At 49.7% G+C, this 19,917-nt stretch overlaps 1 protein-coding gene and 1 long non-coding RNA gene across 2 annotated transcripts in view; both read right to left on the bottom strand.

The window, feature by feature from the left end:
* Positions 1-1,678: 1,678 nt before the first annotated feature.
* LOC119151446 lies at positions 1,679-5,790 on the bottom strand. Its single transcript, XR_005105422.1, has 3 exons — positions 5,780-5,790; positions 2,424-2,429; positions 1,679-1,775 (listed from the first exon to the last, which is right to left on the bottom strand). It is a non-coding gene; the product is annotated as an uncharacterized LOC119151446 (long non-coding RNA).
* A 10,935-nt stretch (positions 5,791-16,725) lies between these two features.
* The window catches only part of PPM1A (protein phosphatase, Mg2+/Mn2+ dependent 1A), a 35,216-nt gene continuing 32,024 nt past the window's right edge, over positions 16,726-19,917 (bottom strand). The window contains exon 6 of the mRNA XM_037393420.1: positions 16,726-16,848. Within this exon, the coding sequence (XP_037249317.1) occupies positions 16,834-16,848 (15 nt within the window). The 3' untranslated portion in view covers positions 16,726-16,833. The remainder of the gene's footprint in view (positions 16,849-19,917) is intronic.

Genomic DNA, 19,917 nt, shown 5'->3' on the forward strand with positions numbered 1-19,917 from the left:
GCCATTTCCCACAGCATTCTGCTGAGAAACGAGTGCTTATGGCTTGGACGGCTGCACTCTTTGCGGGGCCAAAAGCTGGCTGGGTGGCCAGGCCTAAGGAGTGGTAGCGAAAGGAGTTAAATCCAGCTGGTGGCCGCCACAAGCGGTGTGTTCCCCAGGGCTCAGTCCCAGGGCCAGTTCTGTTTAATCTCTTCTCGACGATCTGGACGGGGGCCTTGAGTGCTCCCTCAGTAAGTTTGCAGGCGACACCAAGCTGGGCAGGAGCGTTCATCTGCTTGAAGACAGAAAGGCTCTGCAGGGGGGTGTGGACAGCTGGGTTGATGTCCAAAGCCAATTCCATGAGGTTCAACAAGGCTCAGTGCAGGCCCTGCACTCGGGCGCCACAGCACCCCACGCCACCCTACAGGCTGGGGCAGAGTGGGTGGGAAGCTGCCTGAGGAAAAGGCCCTGGGGTGTTGGTCAGCGGCCGGCTGCATATGAGCCAGCAGTGTGGCCAGGTGGCCAGGAAGGCCAGTAGCGCCCTGGCCTGTGTCAGAAATAGGGCGGCCAGCAGGGCTAGGGAATGATGGTCCCCCTGTGCTCGGCACTGCTGGCCGCACCTCGAGCAGCGCGATCAGTTTTGGGCCCCTCACTACAAGAAAATACTGAGTGGCTGGAGCGCGTCCAAGATGAGCAGCGAAGCTGGTGAAGGTTTGGAGCACAAGTGTGACGAGGAGCGGCTGATGGGTAACTGGGGTGTGAGCCTGGGAAGAAGAAAAGGAGGCTGAGGGGAGACTTAGCGCTTCTGCAGCTGCTGAAAGGAGGTTGTGGCGAGGTGCATGTCGGTCTCTTGTCCCACGTAAACAAGCGTAGGACCAGAGGAAAAGGCCCCAGGTTGCACCAGGGGACGTTTAGATTGAACTGGGAAAGATTTCTTCACCAAAACGGTTGTCAGCACTGGGGGAGGCTGCCCAGGGAGTGGTGGAGGCACCATCCCTGGAGGTAGTTTAAAGACGCGTTAGACGTGGCGCACTGCAGCATGGCTTATTGGTGGACTTGGCAGTGCTGGGTTTGCGGTTGGACTCGGTGATCTTAAAGGCCTTCTCAACCTAAACGACTCTCTGATTCTATATGACAATACGTCCAAACTATAGCAGCGTGCGTATCACATGGCAAGCGGCTGTGAAGGAAATTAACTCTAGCCCAGCCTCAAGGAGTACACCAGGGCAGCTGTGAGCCGCTGAGGCGGGCGGGGGCCAAAGGCCCGGTGGCCGGTGGCCGTGCCTGTGATGCACTCTGGTGATGTCAGATGTCACAATGGGGACAGTTACCAGGGGCGGCAGCAGGCCTGGGATGTCAGATGTCACAATGGGGACAGTTACCAGGGGCGCCAGCAGGCCTGGGCCAGCCGTGAGTGACACACGGGCGGGAGGCTGGGCTGGCCGAGGGCTGGGGGAGAAAGGCTGGCCCCCGCGGGTGGGCTCTCACCCTGCCTTCTCATTTCAGCCTTGAATGCTTTGTCCTGCCTCGGGAGTCCCTGTTACGTTGATTCGGGTTGTGCTCAGCGGATCACATAAAGGCTTTGCAGGTAGTCCATACTGATATAGCCATAGACGACACGAATCTGTCGTTCCTAGAAAGGTTCGTAGATCTCTCACCGTTTCCAGTCTGGGTGTCTGGCAGACAGCCTCCTTCCTTGTTCTTCCCAGGGAGCGTGCCCAGCGGAGACTTCGTATCCCAGGTATGCCGCTTTTTCTTGCACCAGCTGTGCTTTCTGTTGGGAGACTCTATAGCCACTTAATACCCAAGAAGTTTACAAGAGAGATCGTCCGTTGTACACATTCTTCTTCTGTTTCGGTCGCATATTAATAAGTCATCTCAGATTGTAGAAGAACGCCATCTCCCAGTGGCTGTTGCCATTGTTCCAATTCTTTGGCTAGTGGTTACCAAACAAAGTGGGGACTATTTTTAAATCCCTGTGGTAAAACCGTCCAGCTTAGCTGCATCTTTCTCCCTCTGTTGAGAGACTCCCATTCAAAAGCAAAAGCTTTTGACTTTCCTGAGCTCGGGGTAGACAGAAAAAGGCATCTTTTAAGTCTAACACTGTAACCCAAATCAAGTTATCCTTAATTTTGTTAAAAGCATATATGGGTTTGCTACTACGGGGTGCAAAGTTTTAGTTATTTCACCCTGCATCGAGGGCCCAGCCGCTGGCTGGGGAGCGCCTTGGGCAGGGCATGGGGATGCCCGGGTGCTGGGGCTGGGCGCAGGCCTTGCTCTGCCGCCCAGCTGGCTCACCCCCTCTCCTGCCTGCCCCCAGCTCCCTGCGGCTCCCACAGCCAGCTCCCTCCTGCCCAGCCCCACTGAAGCCCTTCTCTCTCTCCTCCTGCAGGCCATGGCTGCAACATTCTTCTATTGGTTGGTAGTAAGCCTCATCCAGCCACAGATGGCTTGGTGATGAGCTGGCTGATGCCATGCATGAGCGCATGCAGCAGCGTGCCCAGCAGCTGAACAGGAGATGTCTCGGCTGCTGCAGGAGCTGGACGCAGAAGAGCGGCTTTACCTGCGGAGCCCTGCTCTCGGCTGCCTGGCAGCACTGGTTGTTATGGGCCATTGTTGCACCCCTGGTTCCTGTGCTTAGTGCTGTGGTGCTGTCCCAGCAAAAGCAGCCATGAGCCAGAGAGCAGCAGCAAGGAGGGCAGCTCCAAAACAAGGCGTGTAGGAGGACCAAGAAGAGAAACCCAGTGTTGCGCTGGATGTGGCAAGTTTCGACCAAGTGCCCCCCGAAACGGTTCTGTGATGCTGCAGCAGCTGATGAATGCTCTGTGTCTGCCAAAAACTCTCCAGGACCAGTTTCGTGCCACGACTGAAGCCAGCCATCAGTGTGGGCATTGCCTTACAAGACTGGATTCCCCACAACACTTACGCTGTCTACCGCTTGCTCGTTGCCCCTGGCAGGCCCCAAGGACATGCCTTCCACATGGAGAGGGGCACCGCAGAGGGGGAGCTGCTGAGGAACCCCATGCTCCGCGTAGAGCTGAAGTGCACATGCGGGCAGGAGCAGCTGGTGGAGGGCGCGCTGTGCTTCATCCACCACCCCAAGGAGCAGCTGATGGAAAATCAGGGTGCCAGCCTCCTAGGCACCCTCTGCACTGGCCCCTACCTGGACATGGAGGAAACCACCCGCTGGTTCCAGATATTGCTAAAAGCAGCCTGGCAGCGTTTGCCTAAGTCGGAACACTGCGGTCTGACAGTGCTGCCCTCCAGGCGCTCCTGCAAGGTCCGGCTGATGTCCGGTTCCAAAGCTGCCCTCCTGACTGACATGATGTTTGGGTTGCAGCAGGATGACACGGACATCTTCCTGAGCATCAGGTAGGCAGAGGCCACTGTTGCCAGCAGCAGGACGCAGCCAGCGAGCTGTGCTATGGGAGAGGTTCAGTTTCTTCATGCACAGGGCCAGTCCTCAAGACACTCCCCGGAGAGCTGGTGCTGCACAACGGAGCGCATCGGACACGCACAACACACTGCTCTGTTTGCAACGGCAATTGCTGCCGCACCTTTCCTCCACAGCAAAGCGCACTGTGGGGCGCGGGGCCCGATGCAGCGGAAGGGACCGATGCAAGGAGCCTTGGTGAGGAGCGGATGAGGCCACGCGAGAGTGCATGCAGCAGCACTTTTCATGAAGTTAAGCACGAAGAAAACACCGTTGCGGTGGAACTTAGGTGGTGACGCAAGTGGAGGCAGACTGAGAAACACTATGCCTACGTGGCTGGGTTCGGACAAAATGGAAAAATGCCTTTTATTGTTTATATAAATTGTATATAAATATCTTCGATAGTACATGTGTCAGACCCTGACAGGCTTTCTGTGTCCTTCTTGTTTGCTATTTGCTGTTGCTGTAGGTGCCCGTATGCTACGGTTCTAAGTTCCGGTTCTTCACATCCTGTTTACATACCTGACAATTTGGGGCTGTCTGAAAGGTACACGGCTAAGTCTTTAAAGCAACTAGCTCGTCTGCAGACCCACTACAGACCCCAGCAATCTTCATACAGGGCAGTGTGCTACAGCACAATTTTGTCATTCTGTTTACCTCCAGCATGTGGTGTGAGTGGGCACATGGCAGGAGATACTCCCTTTTTATCTTGGTGGTTTTCAAATAAGGAAAGAAAAAAAGAATTAAAAGCAACAGAAACCCACCCTTGGGCTGCCTGTGGGAGGGCCAGGCCAGAAGGCAGCAGGTCTTGGGAGAGTCGGGCGGTGCTGGCTGTCCCCACAGCCACTTTGGATCATGGGAAGCATTAGGAAACTTTCACAACTGGCCCAGGCCAAGCCAGGAGAGAGGCCGGGAGGCAAAGTATGGACTTACAAGAGTAATTCTTTACTCATGCGCATGAGGTGTCCCATTCAAACTGGGGCACCCCGAACACGGCTTTACACGAGGTTCTCAGACCTCAACATGATTTGACCAATCCCTCTTTAACTCAGAGATACTATTATTTTGCAAAGCAGCTGCAATTCTATGGCATCACGTGGCATCACGTCCCACCTGCCGCGTTCTTGATGTAAACGACCCTGGAGCTGGTCTCGCTACGGTTACTTATCGGTGCTGCCAGGCAACGGGGGGGTTTCACAGAGGTGTTAGAGGGGCTCGGAGGCAGGCATGGTAGTCTGCGATTGGGGCATTCAGAGCACGTGAGTAAGGGACAGGATCCAGGAGAAGTCCAGGAGGCCAAGTTGAGCCACCCACCCAGCCACCTGCATCAGAACCAGTGCCACCAGGAAAGCGCCTAAGTATTAGCAGCTGGAGCGTCTGTCCTGAGAGGCACCGAAGCACCTGTCTGCTGCCCAGACAGTTTCTCTAGAGAAGCTTGCTGCCCACCAGGAGTTCACAGTCGTGACATCACCGAGAGGCTGCCAAGCCTGCTGAAGCCTACAGGTTATCGTCCACTCCTACTATGCAATGTAAGGTCTAGTGATGCTGTGACGAGGCAGCTGAGGACCATCAAATCAAACTGTAGCCCCGCGGAGCAATGCTAAAAGAATCAGGAGCGCAGGTGGTGTTCTCCTCCATCCTCCCAGGCAGAGGAGGGGCTTCAGCAAGGAGGAGACATGCTGAATAGAAGAGTGCCTGGCTGCGTAGCTGGGGCTCAAGGTTTTGGCTTCCATCATCGTGGATCTACCCTTGAGAAGCTGCGTCTCTTGGGAGCTGGGGACATTCACCTGACCTCATACTGCAGGGCAGGAGAGGGCAGAATGCGGGACACCGAAACGGAAGGGAAATGCCTGCACAGCGGCCCTCTGACGAGAGCGGCAGCATCCTCCTCTCAGTGGTCTATCCCAGCGCAGCGGCCGCTGAAGACCACAGTGGCTGCAAAGATGATAGTCACCCTGCTTCCCCTTCACACTTTCACGGCCACGGTGGCAATGCCACACGGGCTCAGAAACTCCCTGGCAGCTGCGGCTGGGCAGGGACCAAGCGGGAGGCACCGCTGATGTGCCTCCACGTGTTCACTGGGGTCCGGCTGGAGAATCTGCCCGTGCCAGACACTCCCCAGGGAGCTGGTACCGCAGAAGTGAACATGCTGGACATGGAGAAGACGGTGCTCTCTCGGCAGCGGGAGTTGCCTGCTGGGGAACGTCCACCCGCACCCCGTCATGCCCCTTGGGAAACATCTCTTTGGAAGCAATGTCCTCTCGCAGTGGCACAGCAGCACAGAGATCCTGCCGTGGAGAGGCCCCGTCCCGCCACCAGGATATCGGGAGATATACCACCCCGCACCCGCTGCTGTCCCAAAGGCACCAAGAGCACACCCTCGACCACAAGCACAGTGGTCAGCACCAAGGGAGCCGCCTGGCTCAAAAGCTGTGAGCGTCTGACAAGCCTTTGACGCCATTTCCCACAGCATTCTGCTGAGAAACGAGCTGCTTATGGCTTGGACGGCTGCACTCTTTGCGGGGCCAAAAGCTGGCTGGGTGGCCAGGCCTAAGGAGTGGTAGCGAAAGGAGTTAAATCCAGCTGGTGGCCAGCCACAAGCGGTGTTCCCCAGGGCTCAGTCCCAGGGCCAGTTCTGTTTAATCTCTTTCTCGACGATCTGGACGGGGGCCTTGAGTGCTCCCTCAGTAAGTTTGCAGGCGACACCAAGCTGGGCAGGAGCGTTCATCTGCTTGAAGACAGAAAGGCTCTGCAGGGGGGTGTGGACAGGCTGGGTTGATGTCCAAAGCCAATTCCATGAGGTTCAACAAGGCTCAGTGCCAGGCCCTGCACTCGGGCCACAGCAGCCCCACGCCACCCTACAGGCCTGGGGCAGAGTGGCTGGGAAGCTGCCTGGAGGAAAAGGCCCTGGGGGTGTTGGTCAGCGGCCGGCTGCATATGAGCCAGCAGTGTGGCCAGGTGGCCAGGAAGGCCAAGAGCGCCCTGGCCTGTGTCAGAAATAGTGCGGCCAGCAGGGCTAGGGAATGATGGTCCCCCTGTGCTCGGCACTGCTGAGGCCGCACCTCGAGCAGCGCGATCAGTTTTGGGCCCCTCACTACAAGAAAAATACTGAGGTGCTGGAGCGCGTCCAAAGATGAGCAGCGAAGCTGGTGAAGGTTCTGGAGCTCAAGTGTGACGAGGAGCGGCTGAGGGAACTGGGGTGTTGAGCCTGGAGAAAAGGAGGCTGAGGGGAGACCTTAGCGCTCTCTGCAGCTGCCTGAAAGGAGGTTGTGGCGAGGTGCATGTCGGTCTCTTGTCCCACGTAACAAGCGCTAGGACAAGAGGAAAAGGCCCCAGGTTGCACCAGGGGACGTTTAGATTGATACTGGGAAAGATTTCTTCACCAAAACGGTTGTCAAGCACTGGGGGAGGCTGCCCAGGGAAGTGGTGGAGGCACCATCCCTGGAGGTAGTTAAAAGACGCGCAGACGTGGCGCACCACAGCATGGGTTATTGGTGGACTTGGCAGTGCTGGGTTTGCGGTTGGACTCGGTGATCTTAAAGGCCTTCTCCAACCTAAACGACTCTCTGATTCTATATGACAATACGTCCAAACTATAGCAGCGTGCGTATCACATGGCAAGCGGCTGTGAAGGAAATTAACTCTAGCCCAGCCTCAAGGAGTACACCAGGGCAGCTGTGAGCCGCTGAGGCGGGCTGGGGCCAAAGGCCGGGCTGGCCGGTGGCCGTGCCTGTGATGCACTCTGGTGATGTCAGATGTCACAATGGGGACAGTTACCAGGGGCAGCAGCAGGCCTGGGATGTCAGATGTCACAATGGGGACAGTTACCAGGGGCGCCAGCAGGCCTGGGCCAGCCGTGAGTGCACACGTGGCGGGAGGCTGGGCTGGACGAGGGCTGGGGGAGAAAGGCTGGCCCCCGCGGGTGGGCTCTCACCCTGCCTTCTCATTTCAGCCTTGAATGCTTTGTCTGCCTCGGGAGTCCATGTTACGTTGATTCGGGTTGTGCTCAGCGGATCACATAAAGGCTTTGCAGGTAGTCCATACTGATATAGCCATAGACGACACGAATCTGTCGTTCCTAGAAAGGTTCGTAGATCTCTCACCGTTTCCAGTCTGGGTGTCTGGCAGACAGCCTCCTTCCTTGTTCTTCCCAGGGAGCGTTGCCCAGCGGAGACTTCGTATCCCAGGTATGCCGCTTTTTCTTGCACCAGCTGTGCTTTCTGTTGGGAGACTCTATAGCCACTTAAACCCAAGAAGTTTACAAGAGAGATCGTCCGTTGTACACATTCTTCTTCTGTTTCAGTCGCTATTAATAAGTCATCTCCAGATTGTAGAAGAACGCCATCTCCCAGTGGCTGTTGCCATTGTTCCAATTCTTTGGCTAGTTGGTTACCAAACAAAGTGGGACTATTTTTAAATCCCTGTGGTAAAACCGTCCAGCTTAGCTGCATCTTTCTCCCTCTGTTGAGAGACTCCCATTCAAAAGCAAAAAGCTTTTGACTTTCCTGAGCTCGGGGTAGACAGAAAAAGGCATCTTTTAAGTCTAACACTGTAACCCAAATCAAGTTATCCTTAATTTTGTTAAAAGCATATATGGGTTTGCTACTACGGGGTGCAAAGTTTTAGTTATTTCACCCTGCATCGAGGGCCCAGCCGCTGGCGGGAGCGCCTTGGGCAGGGCATGGGGACGCCCGGGTGCTGGGGCTGGGCGCAGGCCTTGCTGCCTCCCAGCTGGCTCACCCCCTCTCCTGCCTGCCCCCAGCTCCCTGCGGCTCCCACAGCCAGCTCCCTCCTGCCCAGCCCCACTGAAGCCCTTCTCTCTCTCCTCCTGCAGGCCATGGCTGCAACGTTCTTCTATTGGTTGGTAGTAAGCCTCATCCAGCCACAGATGGTTGGTGATGAGCTGGATGATGCCATGCATGAGCGCATGCAGCAGCGTGCCCAGCAGCTGAACCAGGAGATGTCTCGGCTGCTGCAGGAGCTGGAGCAGAAGAGCGGCTTTACCTGGGGAGCCCTGCTCTCGGCTGCCTGGCAGCACTGGTGGTTATGGGCCATTGTTGCACCCCTGGTCCTGTGCTTAGTGCTGTGGTGCTGTCCCAGCAAAAGCAGCCATGAGCCAGAGAGCAGCAGCAAGGAGGGCAGCTCCCAAAACAAGGCGTGTAAGGAGGACCAAGAAGAGAAACCCAGTGTTGCGCTGGATGTGGCAAGTTTCGACAAAGTGCCCCCCGAAACGGTCTGTGATGCTGCAGCAGCTGATGAATGCTCTGTGTCTGCCAAAAACTCTCCAGGACCAGTTTCGTGCCACGACTGAAGCCAGCCATCAGTGTGGGCATTGCCTTACAAGACTGGATTCCCCACAACACTTACGCTGTCTACCGCTTGCTCGTGCCCCTGGAGCGCCCCCAAGGACATGCCTTCCACATGGAGAGGGGCACCGCAGAGGGGGAGCTGCTGAGGAACCCCATGCTCCGCGTAGAGCTGAAGTGCACATGCGGGCAGGAGCAGCTGATGGAGGGCGCGCTGTGCTTCATCCACCACCCCAAGGAGCAGCTGATGGAAAAATCAGGGTGCCAGCCTCCTAGGCACCCTCTGCACTGGCCCCTACCTGGACATGGAGGAAACCACCCGCTGGTTCCAGATATTGCTAAAAGCAGCCTGGCAGCGTTTGCCTAAGTCGGAACACTGCGGTCTGACAGTGCTGCCCTCCAGGCGCTCCTGCAAGGTCCGGCTGATGTCCGGTTCCAAAGCTGCCCTCCTGACTGAGATGATGTTTGGGTTGCAGCAGGATGACACGGACATCTTCCTGAGCATCAGGTAGGCAGAGGCCACTGTTGCCAGCAGCAGGACGCAGCCAGAGAGCTGTGCTATGGGAGAGGTTCAGTTCTTCATGCACAGGGCCAGTCCTCAAGACACTCCCCGGAGAGCTGGTGCTGCACAACGGAGCGCATCGGACACGCACAACACACTGCTCTGTTTGCAACGGCAATTGCTGCCGCACCTTTCCTCCACAGCAAAAGCGCACTGTGGGGCGCGGGGCCCGATGCAGCGGAAGGGACCGATGCAAGGAGCCTTGGTGAGGAGCTGGATGAGTCCACGCGAGAGTGCATGCAGCAGCACTTTTCATGAAGTTAAGCACGAAGAAACACCGTTGCGGTGGAACTTAGGTGGTGACGCAAGTGGAGGCAGACTGAGAAACACTATGCCTACGTGGCTGGGTTCGGACAAAATGGAAAAATGCCTTTTATTGTTTATATAAATTGTATATAAATATCTTCGATAGTACATGTGTCAGACCCTGACAGGCTTTCTGTGTCCTTCTTGTTTGCTATTTGCTGTTGCTGTAGGTGCCCGTATGCTACGGTTCTAAGTTCCGGTTCTTCACATCCTGTTTACATACCTGACAATTTGGGGCTGTCTGAAAGGTACACGGCTAAGTCTTTAAAGCAACTAGCTCGTCTGCAGACCCACTACAGACCCCAGCAATCTTCATACAGGGCAGTGTGCTACAGCACAATTTTGTCATTCTGTTTACCTCCAGCATGTGGTGTGAGTGGGCACATGGCAGGAGATACTCCCTTTTTATCTTGGTGGTTTTCAAATAAGGAAAGAAAAAAAGAATTAAAAGCAACAGAAACCCACCCTTGGGCTGCCTGTGGGAGGGCCAGGCCAGAAGGCAGCAGGTCTTGGGAGAGTCGGGCGGTGCTGGCTGTCCCCACAGCCACTTTGGATCATGGGAAGCATTAGGAAACTTTCACAACTGGCCCAGGCCAAGCCAGGAGAGAGGCCGGGAGGCAAAGTATGGACTTACAAGAGTAATTCTTTACTCATGCGCATGAGGTGTCCCATTCAAACTGGGGCACCCCGAACACGGCTTTACACGAGGTTCTCAGACCTCAACATGATTTGACCAATCCCTCTTTAACTCAGAGATACTATTATTTTGCAAAGCAGCTGCAATTCTATGGCATCACGTGGCATCACGTCCCACCTGCCGCGTTCTTGATGTAAACGACCCTGGAGCTGGTCTCGCTACCGTTACTTATCGGTGCTGCCAGGCAACGGGGGGGTTTCACAGAGGTGTTAGAGGGGCTCGGAGGCAGGCATGGTAGTCTGCGATTGGGGCATTCAGAGCACGTGAGTAAGGGACAGGATCCAGGAGAAGTCCAGGAGGCCAAGTTGAGCCACCCACCCAGCCACCTGCATCAGAACCAGTGCCACCAGGAAAGCGCCTAAGTATTAGCAGCTGGAGAGTCTGTCCTGAGAGGCACCGAAGCACCTGTCTGCTGCCCAGACAGTTTCTCTAGAGAAGCTTGCTGCCCACCAGGAGTTCACAGTCGTGACGTCACCGAGAGGCTGCCAAGCCTGCTGAAGCCTACAGGTTATCGTCCACTCCTACTATGCAATGTAAGGTCTAGTGATGCTGTGACGAGGCAGCTGAGGACCATCAAATCAAACTGTAGCCCCGCGGAGCAATGCTAAAAGAATCAGGAGCGCAGGTGGTGTTCTCCTCCATCCTCCCAGGCAGAGGAGGGGCTTCAGCAAGGAGGAGACATGCTGAATAGAAGAGTGCCTGGCTGCGTAGCTGGGGCTCAAGGTTTTGGCTTCCATCATCGTGGATCTACCCTTGAGAAGCTGCGTCTCTTGGGAGCTGGGGACATTCACCTGACCTCATACTGCAGGGCAGGAGAGGGCAGAATGCGGGACACCGAAACGGAAGGGAAATGCCTGCACCGCGGCCCTCTGACGAGAGCGGCAGCATCCTCCTCTCAGTGGTCTATCCCAGCGCAGCGGCCGCTGAAGACCACAGTGGCTGCAAAGATGATAGTCACCCTGCTTCCCCTTCACACTTTCACGGCCACGGTGGCAATGCCACACGGGCTCAGAAACTCCCTGGCAGCTGCGGCTGGGCAGGGACCAAGCGGGAGGCACCGCTGATGTGCCTCCACGTGTTCACTGGGGTCCGGCTGGAGAATCTGCCCGTGCCAGACACTCCTCAGGGAGCTGGTACCGCAGAAGTGAACATGCTGGACATGGAGAAGACGGTGCTCTCTCGGCAGCGGGAGTTGCCTGCTGGGAAACGTCCACCCGCACCCCGTCATGCCCCTTGGGAAACATCTCTTTGGAAGCAATGTCCTCTCGCAGTGGCACAGCAGCACAGAGATCCTGCCGTGGAGAGGCCCCGTCCCGCCACCAGGATATCGGGAGATATACCACCCCGCACCCGCTGCTGTCCCAAAGGCACCAAGAGCACACCCTCGACCACAAGCACAGTGGTCAGCACCAAGGGAGCCGCCTGGCTCAAAAGCTGTGAGCGTCTGACAAGCCTTTGACGCCATTTCCCACAGCATTCTGCTGAGAAACGAGCTGCTTATGGCTTGGACGGCTGCACTCTTTGCGGGGCCAAAAGCTGGCTGGGTGGCCAGGCCTAAGGAGTGGTAGCGAAAGGAGTTAAATCCAGCTGGTGGCCAGCCACAAGCGGTGTTCCCCAGGGCTCAGTCCCAGGGCCAGTTCTGTTTAATCTCTTTCTCGACGATCTGGACGGGGGCCTTGAGTGCTCCCTCAGTAAGTTTGCAGGCGACACCAAGCTGGGCAGGAGCGTTCATCTGCTTGAAGACAGAAAGGCTCTGCAGGGGGGTGTGGACAGGCTGGGTTGATGTCCAAAGCCAATTCCATGAGGTTCAACAAGGCTCAGTGCCAGGCCCTGCACTCGGGCCACAGCAGCCCCACGCCACCCTACAGGCCTGGGGCAGAGTGGCTGGGAAGCTGCCTGGAGGAAAAGGCCCTGGGGGTGTTGGTCAGCGGCCGGCTGCATATGAGCCAGCAGTGTGGCCAGGTGGCCAGGAAGGCCAAGAGCGCCCTGGCCTGTGTCAGAAATAGTGCGGCCAGCAGGGCTAGGGAATGATGGTCCCCCTGTGCTCGGCACTGCTGAGGCCGCACCTCGAGCAGCGCGATCAGTTTTGGGCCCCTCACTACAAGAAAAATACTGAGGTGCTGGAGCGCGTCCAAAGATGAGCAGCGAAGCTGGTGAAGGTTCTGGAGCACAAGTGTGACGAGGAGCGGCTGAGGGAACTGGGGTGTTGAGCCTGGAGAAAAGGAGGCTGAGGGGAGACCTTAGCGCTCTCTGCAGCTGCCTGAAAGGAGGTTGTGGCGAGGTGCATGTCGGTCTCTTGTCCCACGTAACAAGCGCTAGGACAAGAGGAAAAGGCCCCAGGTTGCACCAGGGGACGTTTAGATTGATACTGGGAAAGATTTCTTCACCAAAACGGTTGTCAAGCACTGGGGGAGGCTGCCCAGGGAAGTGGTGGAGGCACCATCCCTGGAGGTAGTTAAAAGACGCGTAGACGTGGCGCACTGCAGCATGGCTTATTGGTGGACTTGGCAGTGCTGGGTTTGCGGTTGGACTCGGTGATCTTAAAGGCCTTCTCCAACCTAAAAGCGTCTGTGATTCTCTGAACTGGGAATAAGGTTTGGGACCACTACTTCTTAGAAACTCGTGTATTGCAGTACAGGGATTACATTACTTAAAAACATAGAGAACATGATATACCAGAACCAGTTCACTAGATTAAACACGTTTTCCAGCCAACCGTGCAAATATCCTTTGAAGTGAAGCAATACTGAAGTCAAAAAAATTAAAAAGGGTCAAAAGTAAGTCCATTAATTTTCACTGCTGTGGCTAATGGAGATCACCGAATTGTGTCTTCCTTTGTTTCACTTTCTTCTTTCAGAAGAATCCATAGCAACATTAGAGGAAATTATTTGTGTGTCGAGTGCCATAAAAACATATAAATGATCTTATTTTTAAGTATGTGAGAAGGTCACTGGTTTCAGGTGGGACAGAATATTCAGCATATGCCACAGGGCTCTGACAATGTGGGACCTACCGAGTGGGAATGGACTAAATGCCTACTTGCAGTCAGATAAGCCGAGAGAAGGTATTCACACTACACCATGAACAAGCTGCCTGCAGATATGCTAGAAAGAGTTTTGAGTTTTAGCAGTTCACCTAAGAGCGTGAAACCGTATTAGACCAGGTGCTGTAGAAAGAAAACGTACTTCTTTCCTAATATGAGAAAACGTAGAAAACATACAGAAGATGCAAGAGGGAATACAACAACATCTGGAAGATTTGCAGACTTTTACAGAACAGTCTGAAAGCTTCAGGCCAAAAAGAGATGATTAAGAAAGAAAAATCAAAGGGATTGGGTGTATGTGAGAGGTGGCAGAAGGCATGTGCTTCACTGCATGCAAAGCAAGAACCAACCACAGAACAAGACCCAACAGATTTGTGTACACAGGGAATATAAAAATTGGGCTAAAGGTTACAACCTACCTAGAATCAAGGTGCTAAGGTGAGTACAGCTCCTTATCAAATTTTAATATGAATCACTTTTATTGGGTATTAGATAATAAAAGCTGGGCTGTGGCCTGGAGCAGTTTCCTTCTAGCACTGAACTCATGCCTGTGCTGAGGTTTTTGGATGCAGGTAAATTAAGACCCTCACACTCAGCTTTACTCCTGAAACCAGGGCAAGGTTCTGCCTGTTAGGCTGGCCACCTATTAGTGTTTCCTAACAGAACAATAAATTTTTCATCATGAAACTCCTGTACATTTTAAGAGTGTAAAAACATTAAGCTAATATATTTCTGTAATTAAAAATTTATGTTATTTCAGTTCATGCTGTACATTTCATTGCTATTATTTTCAGTAGAAGCCTTCTAAAATCGGCCTTCTATTTTGGGTTTTTTTTTCCCCCTGAAACTGATTTGCTGATATCCCGCTAGTCTCCAGTTCATTACTGGAAGTCAATAACAATCAACTGGAGGGTGACTTCACTCACTTTCATATTCCAATTGTACAGTCTTCTAAGATAGCTGATAGTGAGCATTAAAAAGCGCCAAGTAAAAAAAACCCACATACAACAGCAGAAAAATCCAAAACCACTCTGAAGGGCACACTTTAGGATACTTGTAACATGAAGTAAAACACATTAGGATTAAGACTGATTTAAGCCGATTGTGTCACTTCATGTTCTTTAGGTAACAGACTGCCACTATATCCATGGCAGGGGTGAGCACTAAAAAACCAATACATTACTCTTCTAATGGAGTACTTCAAAAGGCTTCTGGACTTTTGGAAAAAGTAATTTGCCTAAGTAGGAAATGCAGAAAAGAAAAGCCCAGCTACAAAAGACCTGGAGGACAGCCATGTCAAAATACCCTGTTCCTACTGTCTAGATCTTAGTCTAGGGACTCCCCAGGTTACTGTTTTTAAACAGACCTGAAAAGCTTGTTTCCTCTGGTGCCTTTTTTTTTTTTTTTTAAATGCTTGTAACGTATCTTGAATTATCTCATTTAAATGTATCATACAAAGCTGTTTTATCCTGTACCTTCTTATAGCTTATGTGACAGGATTCAAGTGTCAGAGAAGGTGATTGTTCACACCAAGTGATACCTGCTATTCATGACCCAGCAGCAAACTTTGACATACTATTTCAGAGTAAAGGGGAAAAGCCATGATGCAGCTTTGGCAACATGATACTTCCTAAAGAGAATCTGGCAGGACACTGGACAGTGTCACAGACACTTCTACTACTAAGGAGTAGAGGGAAAGACAAGAAAACACATATAGCCAAGTGTATTTACTTTATATCGGCTCTACTGTACAAATACATTCACTGGTTTAAATGTCTATTTGGCAAACTTTTAATTCAAGACAAGTCTAAGTGGTATTCACAGCAAAGTTTTCAGTCCTGTTTAATAGGATTAAAAACCTGGCTAGCAACCATTTTCTTGAAGCAGAGGATGAACACCAGAAAAAGTTGCTAATTGGAAAAAGAAAATAAATCTTTCACAGCTGTGGTTCATAAGTAGGATCTTTGAAAGTTTGCAGATAAATTTAAGCTCTCCCACTTTCAGTAAAAACATTGGAAAGTTTGCACTAAAATTGGTAAGTGCAAATTAACTTACTCATATTAAATTCTTGTTATATTGATGAACTTCCAGTCCCGCAAGCTCACAAGTGAGAGCCATACACCAAATTCATTCACTGCCCAGAGCATCTCCTGTACGCGTATTTGCAGGGATAACTGTCTTGAGTTATTTCTATCAGTAAGTATAAACAATTTTTCTTGCTACTCTTTGCCACATTCACCTTCATTCCTTCAGAACATCATGTTAGAATAAACTCCTATATTCTTAAAAATTGCTGAAATTTAAGATTGAAATCAGTTAAACTATTTAACTGGGCTTCAGGGTTCTACCTCCTCTTAAATTAGCCCATGTAAATGCAGTTTGATTAAATTCAGCCACAATGAACATCTTAAGTTAGCTTAATATTTCTATCTGAACAGCTCCAGTGACATTCAAATTTATTATGTCAAGATTAAAAAAACACATTGAAATTAACCAACAATATTATTTAGAGGTATATTATTCTTTGGCTTTAAGGAAAAAAGACACTAAAATGTAAATTTCCAATTAAATGGGATAGAACATTCTTTTTATAAACTTTGAGCTAGAAAGCAAAGGGATATACTTTCTCTCCCATGTCTGCTCTGTTAACGTGAACTGAGGCTAACAGTCAATCATATCACAGCAATTTCAGTTTTTTAATCCACAGAAAATATTCCCTCATTTTACTAGACAAGTCAGTAGTTCCAATTTTTAATCCTTAAAGGGTTGGGACTGAAACTTGAGAATCCAGGTCACAGGTGACAGCAGAATACCCTCCCACCTCCTCCCCCGGTTTAATTTGTATAGTCCACATCAGAATCTTACCAGCTCTCTGCCTATAAAGATTTCCAGGGAAGATAAAGGTGAACTGATGACATATAAGCTAATTTCCCCTCCAAATCATACAGGCTAAAACCAGCGTAAAGATTTATTTTAGCCTTTAGCATCCTTAAATTCTTAGGAATTATATTACAAAAGCCTATCCTGTATTTGACAGTACTCAGTCAGGGCAGAAGATATAAACAAATGCATTTTGCTCCTGTGTGACATGGTCTTCTGAAAGTTCCTTCTCAATCCCTAGCTTTCTTGAAAATCCCAGATCAGAGGGCCCCTGGGAAATACTGTGACTGGAACCAAGTGAACGCTGCTTCATCTTGGAATTTCAACATATAAGTAGAAAAACAGTGAAAAGGGGGATTTTTATTATTGTAACTAAAAATGAGAAGCATTCAATATTCTATTTTAATATAACTAGCTTGAATCAGAAAACTGAAGGAGACCCGCTAAGTTTATAAATCAGTGACAATAAAACAGATAATAAACCAGTTATATATAGCATACCACTCAAATACACACACATGATGTAATTGCCTGTTTTATTTAGTGGAATCACTTTTGTAGATTAGTTTCCAATTCCCATGTACTCCAGTGCAAGGCTCCACCATCGACAGGCATAATGCAGTTTGTTCAACTGAATCCAAACTAAAAAAAAAAAAAAAAAAGTACAATCTCAAAAGTTAAGTTAGAAACTAAGTTGACACATTTTCTTTGGGACCAGGAATCTGTACATAGTACAAAATATACATTTATTGAACTTTCTGTAAACACAGTTTGAATAGTGTAAAACTGTAAATAGTGGGTGAACTACGTGGAGAATAATTTATTATATATTGTTATACATTCTACTTAAGGAAAATAGTTATGCTCTTGTATATTACTCTGTTAAATTTATAAATTCCATAATGAAGCTGTGTAATCTGCAAACATGCTTTTCAAGCTTAAATCTCTCCATTCGTAACACACATTTATACAGGTCATCAATGAAAAAACGTTACACTTTCCACAAAATAGTTATAAAGATGTAATTAATTTTCTAAAAAGACAGGCACAGCATGTCACTACAAATGAGACTCATGTTACAATGTGGAGTCAATTCTGTGAGAAGATAGGTGAAAACTCTCTAATTCAGCATGTTTGTACGTGGTCTTAGTAACAAGACAGATGCTAGAAACCAAAATGTCTGTTTTGAAAGATTTATGTAGCAGCTGGTCCTGGAAATCAAATATCACACTTTTCAAAGACCCAGTATTCCCAGGCTAGGAGGATCTATGCTTTTATCTTGTATTAACCCTTCATTGCTAGTCATTTAGTTTTCCAACTACCTGGCACAATTTGCCAAGAACATTTGCATAATTCAGGACTTACTCCAAAAACTAGATTCCTGGCACCAAAGAGTTAGATCTGGTTAATAAATGCCACTTAACTCTTGGTACTCAAGGGCAGTGCGAATCACACCATCAGCAATAAAACGTATGATAGGAAATCCCAAATTCCAGCATCAAATGGTCGCACAGCATTAACCCAAAGAACACGCGGTAACAGGTATTGCAGCATCTTGTGTATTGGGGACTCTATTGTATAATGCCCAGTTTCCAATTTAAGAGCCTGGAAATTTCGAACTGCAGCAGACTTGCCAGCCTGGCATCAAACACTCAGCAAGAATAAAAAGTTCCCCTAAAAACACCAACGAAGACCCTTCCAGTAGATCCACCACTGGACATGGACATAATGCCATGTAAATTCAGCACATTTATTCCTAGGTTTTTAGGGTCTCCTTGTTTTTCCATCCCAGGTAACTAATTTTGGGTTTCATCTTTTTATTCTTTACAGCTAAAAGCACTACATCAAAGACTGAACCTCGTAAACTGTGCCCTTCTGATGTTTTAAAAGATCAAAAAAAAATACTGTTACATGTTTGAAGAATTACAGAATTGTTCTCTCCAATGAATCTAACACTTTGCTTTAACATTACCATCTTCTCCCCTTTGGCTTCAGAAATCTTTTTTAAAACCAAAACTGAATAAAGATTACATTTCTTTTTCATTCCAAGGACAGTGGGACAGTTAAGGCTCCAACAATACATGTGCAAACTTTATATACTGCTGTGTGAAGCTCCATCAATATCAGCAGGATATGAAGTTAAGTACATGCCTAATTTTCCCAAGATTATCTCAGTTTAATTTTCCCCTGTAGTTTGAATAAAAATACTGTGCTTCAGCTTGAAATACTAACAGTGAAAGTGAAATCGGCTACTTAGTATTTCCATTGCTCAGACTGGGCTGAATTCAGTAACTCAAGTGCAATTAAACTCTGGACCTTAGTCCAGAGGCGTTGATAGAACTAAGAGTATGTGAGGTTTTATGACCCACCAGTCTCAGCTTTCTCTTTTTCTACCCAAAGATATTTCTCAAAAGAAACAACAATAGCACCTCCTTCAACTCTGCAGGCTTACTCACAATGCATATCGAGAGTCCTGTCTACTTCAGCTGTAAAAACTCCCTGCTCCCACCAGCTCTTCAGAGTGAATGGGAGCAAAAATGAATTTCAGCTTCGTGATTGAGCAAGCTGAGAAGTGCAGGTGTAGTACTCTCAAAAGAAAATGTTCCTATCTGACACAGCACTCACCCTTGCAAATAAATGGCTGGTTACACAATCGTTAAGGACCATTGGGTTTATTTTTCTTTTCTTTTGGGGAACAAAAAAAAGAAGAAAAAAGTAGATGTATAGTGCTGCTTTAAAAAGCATTTGGGCAGGAATCAGTACAAGCATAAAAATCCAACCAGGAATAAAACTATACTCTAGAAATCTGACTTATCCCAGCTCTACTGAAGTTTTGACACTGTCAGAATAGAACTGATTTCACTAATTCTATAAAAGGCATATTTAAAATTAGGCCCATCTTCCCAAATTTTGTGGTTGCAAAGCTTAGGGGTTTTGTTTTTGTTGTTGCCACCTTTAAGGCAACCCCCAAAACCCCTTTCCTAAGCCACCATTACCGCTCCTGTTCTCTTGGCTTAGAAGCAAAGACTTCACAAGAGTGTCTACACGGGGGGAGGCAGAGCAGGGAGGGAAGATCTGGTTTGCTGCTACTCGAAAGAGCAACAAATAAAACCACAGATAAAGCAAAGAATATGCATAGAGCCTAGGTCACCATAGGTCACCAACTCTGACACAATCAGGAGGTTAAAGCTCCAGACACATTTTTTTCCCCATGCATTAAGTAAACAGCTGAAATACTTGTAGAATTTTCCAGAAACAAGTTTTCAGTGGGAGATAACATACAGTCAGCTTTTAGCACGTTGTACATTCTTTTTCTTTTCTACTTGAAAGCATTTAGTGGTCCAGGAGAACAAAGACAAGCTTTAAGTTTTCCTACAGCTTCCTGAACTTCTGTGAACAAACGCCGCGCCGGCGAGTGGCTGCTACCTCATTTACAAAGCAATGTCATTAAGCAAAATAAGGCTACAGAGTGCTTCAGAAGGTGCAGCTTGGACCTGCAGAGACCTGCAGACTTTGCAAGCACTCCACAGAGACAGCTCAGAAACAGCTCAGCAAAAGATGGGATTCTTGGATCAATATTTCAGACAGGTCGGCCAAAAGTTCTTAGCCCCAGATAGTTACTTTTGAATTTTATCTCGTTTTTACAGTTTATAGCAGGAATCACGTTCATTTTATGCACTACAGCACCCTAGAAATTCACATGTGGAGCCT

The sequence above is a fragment of the Falco rusticolus genome, chromosome 7, assembly GCF_015220075.1.
Source record: "Falco rusticolus isolate bFalRus1 chromosome 7, bFalRus1.pri, whole genome shotgun sequence".
Classification (NCBI taxonomy): Eukaryota; Metazoa; Chordata; class Aves; order Falconiformes; family Falconidae; genus Falco; species Falco rusticolus.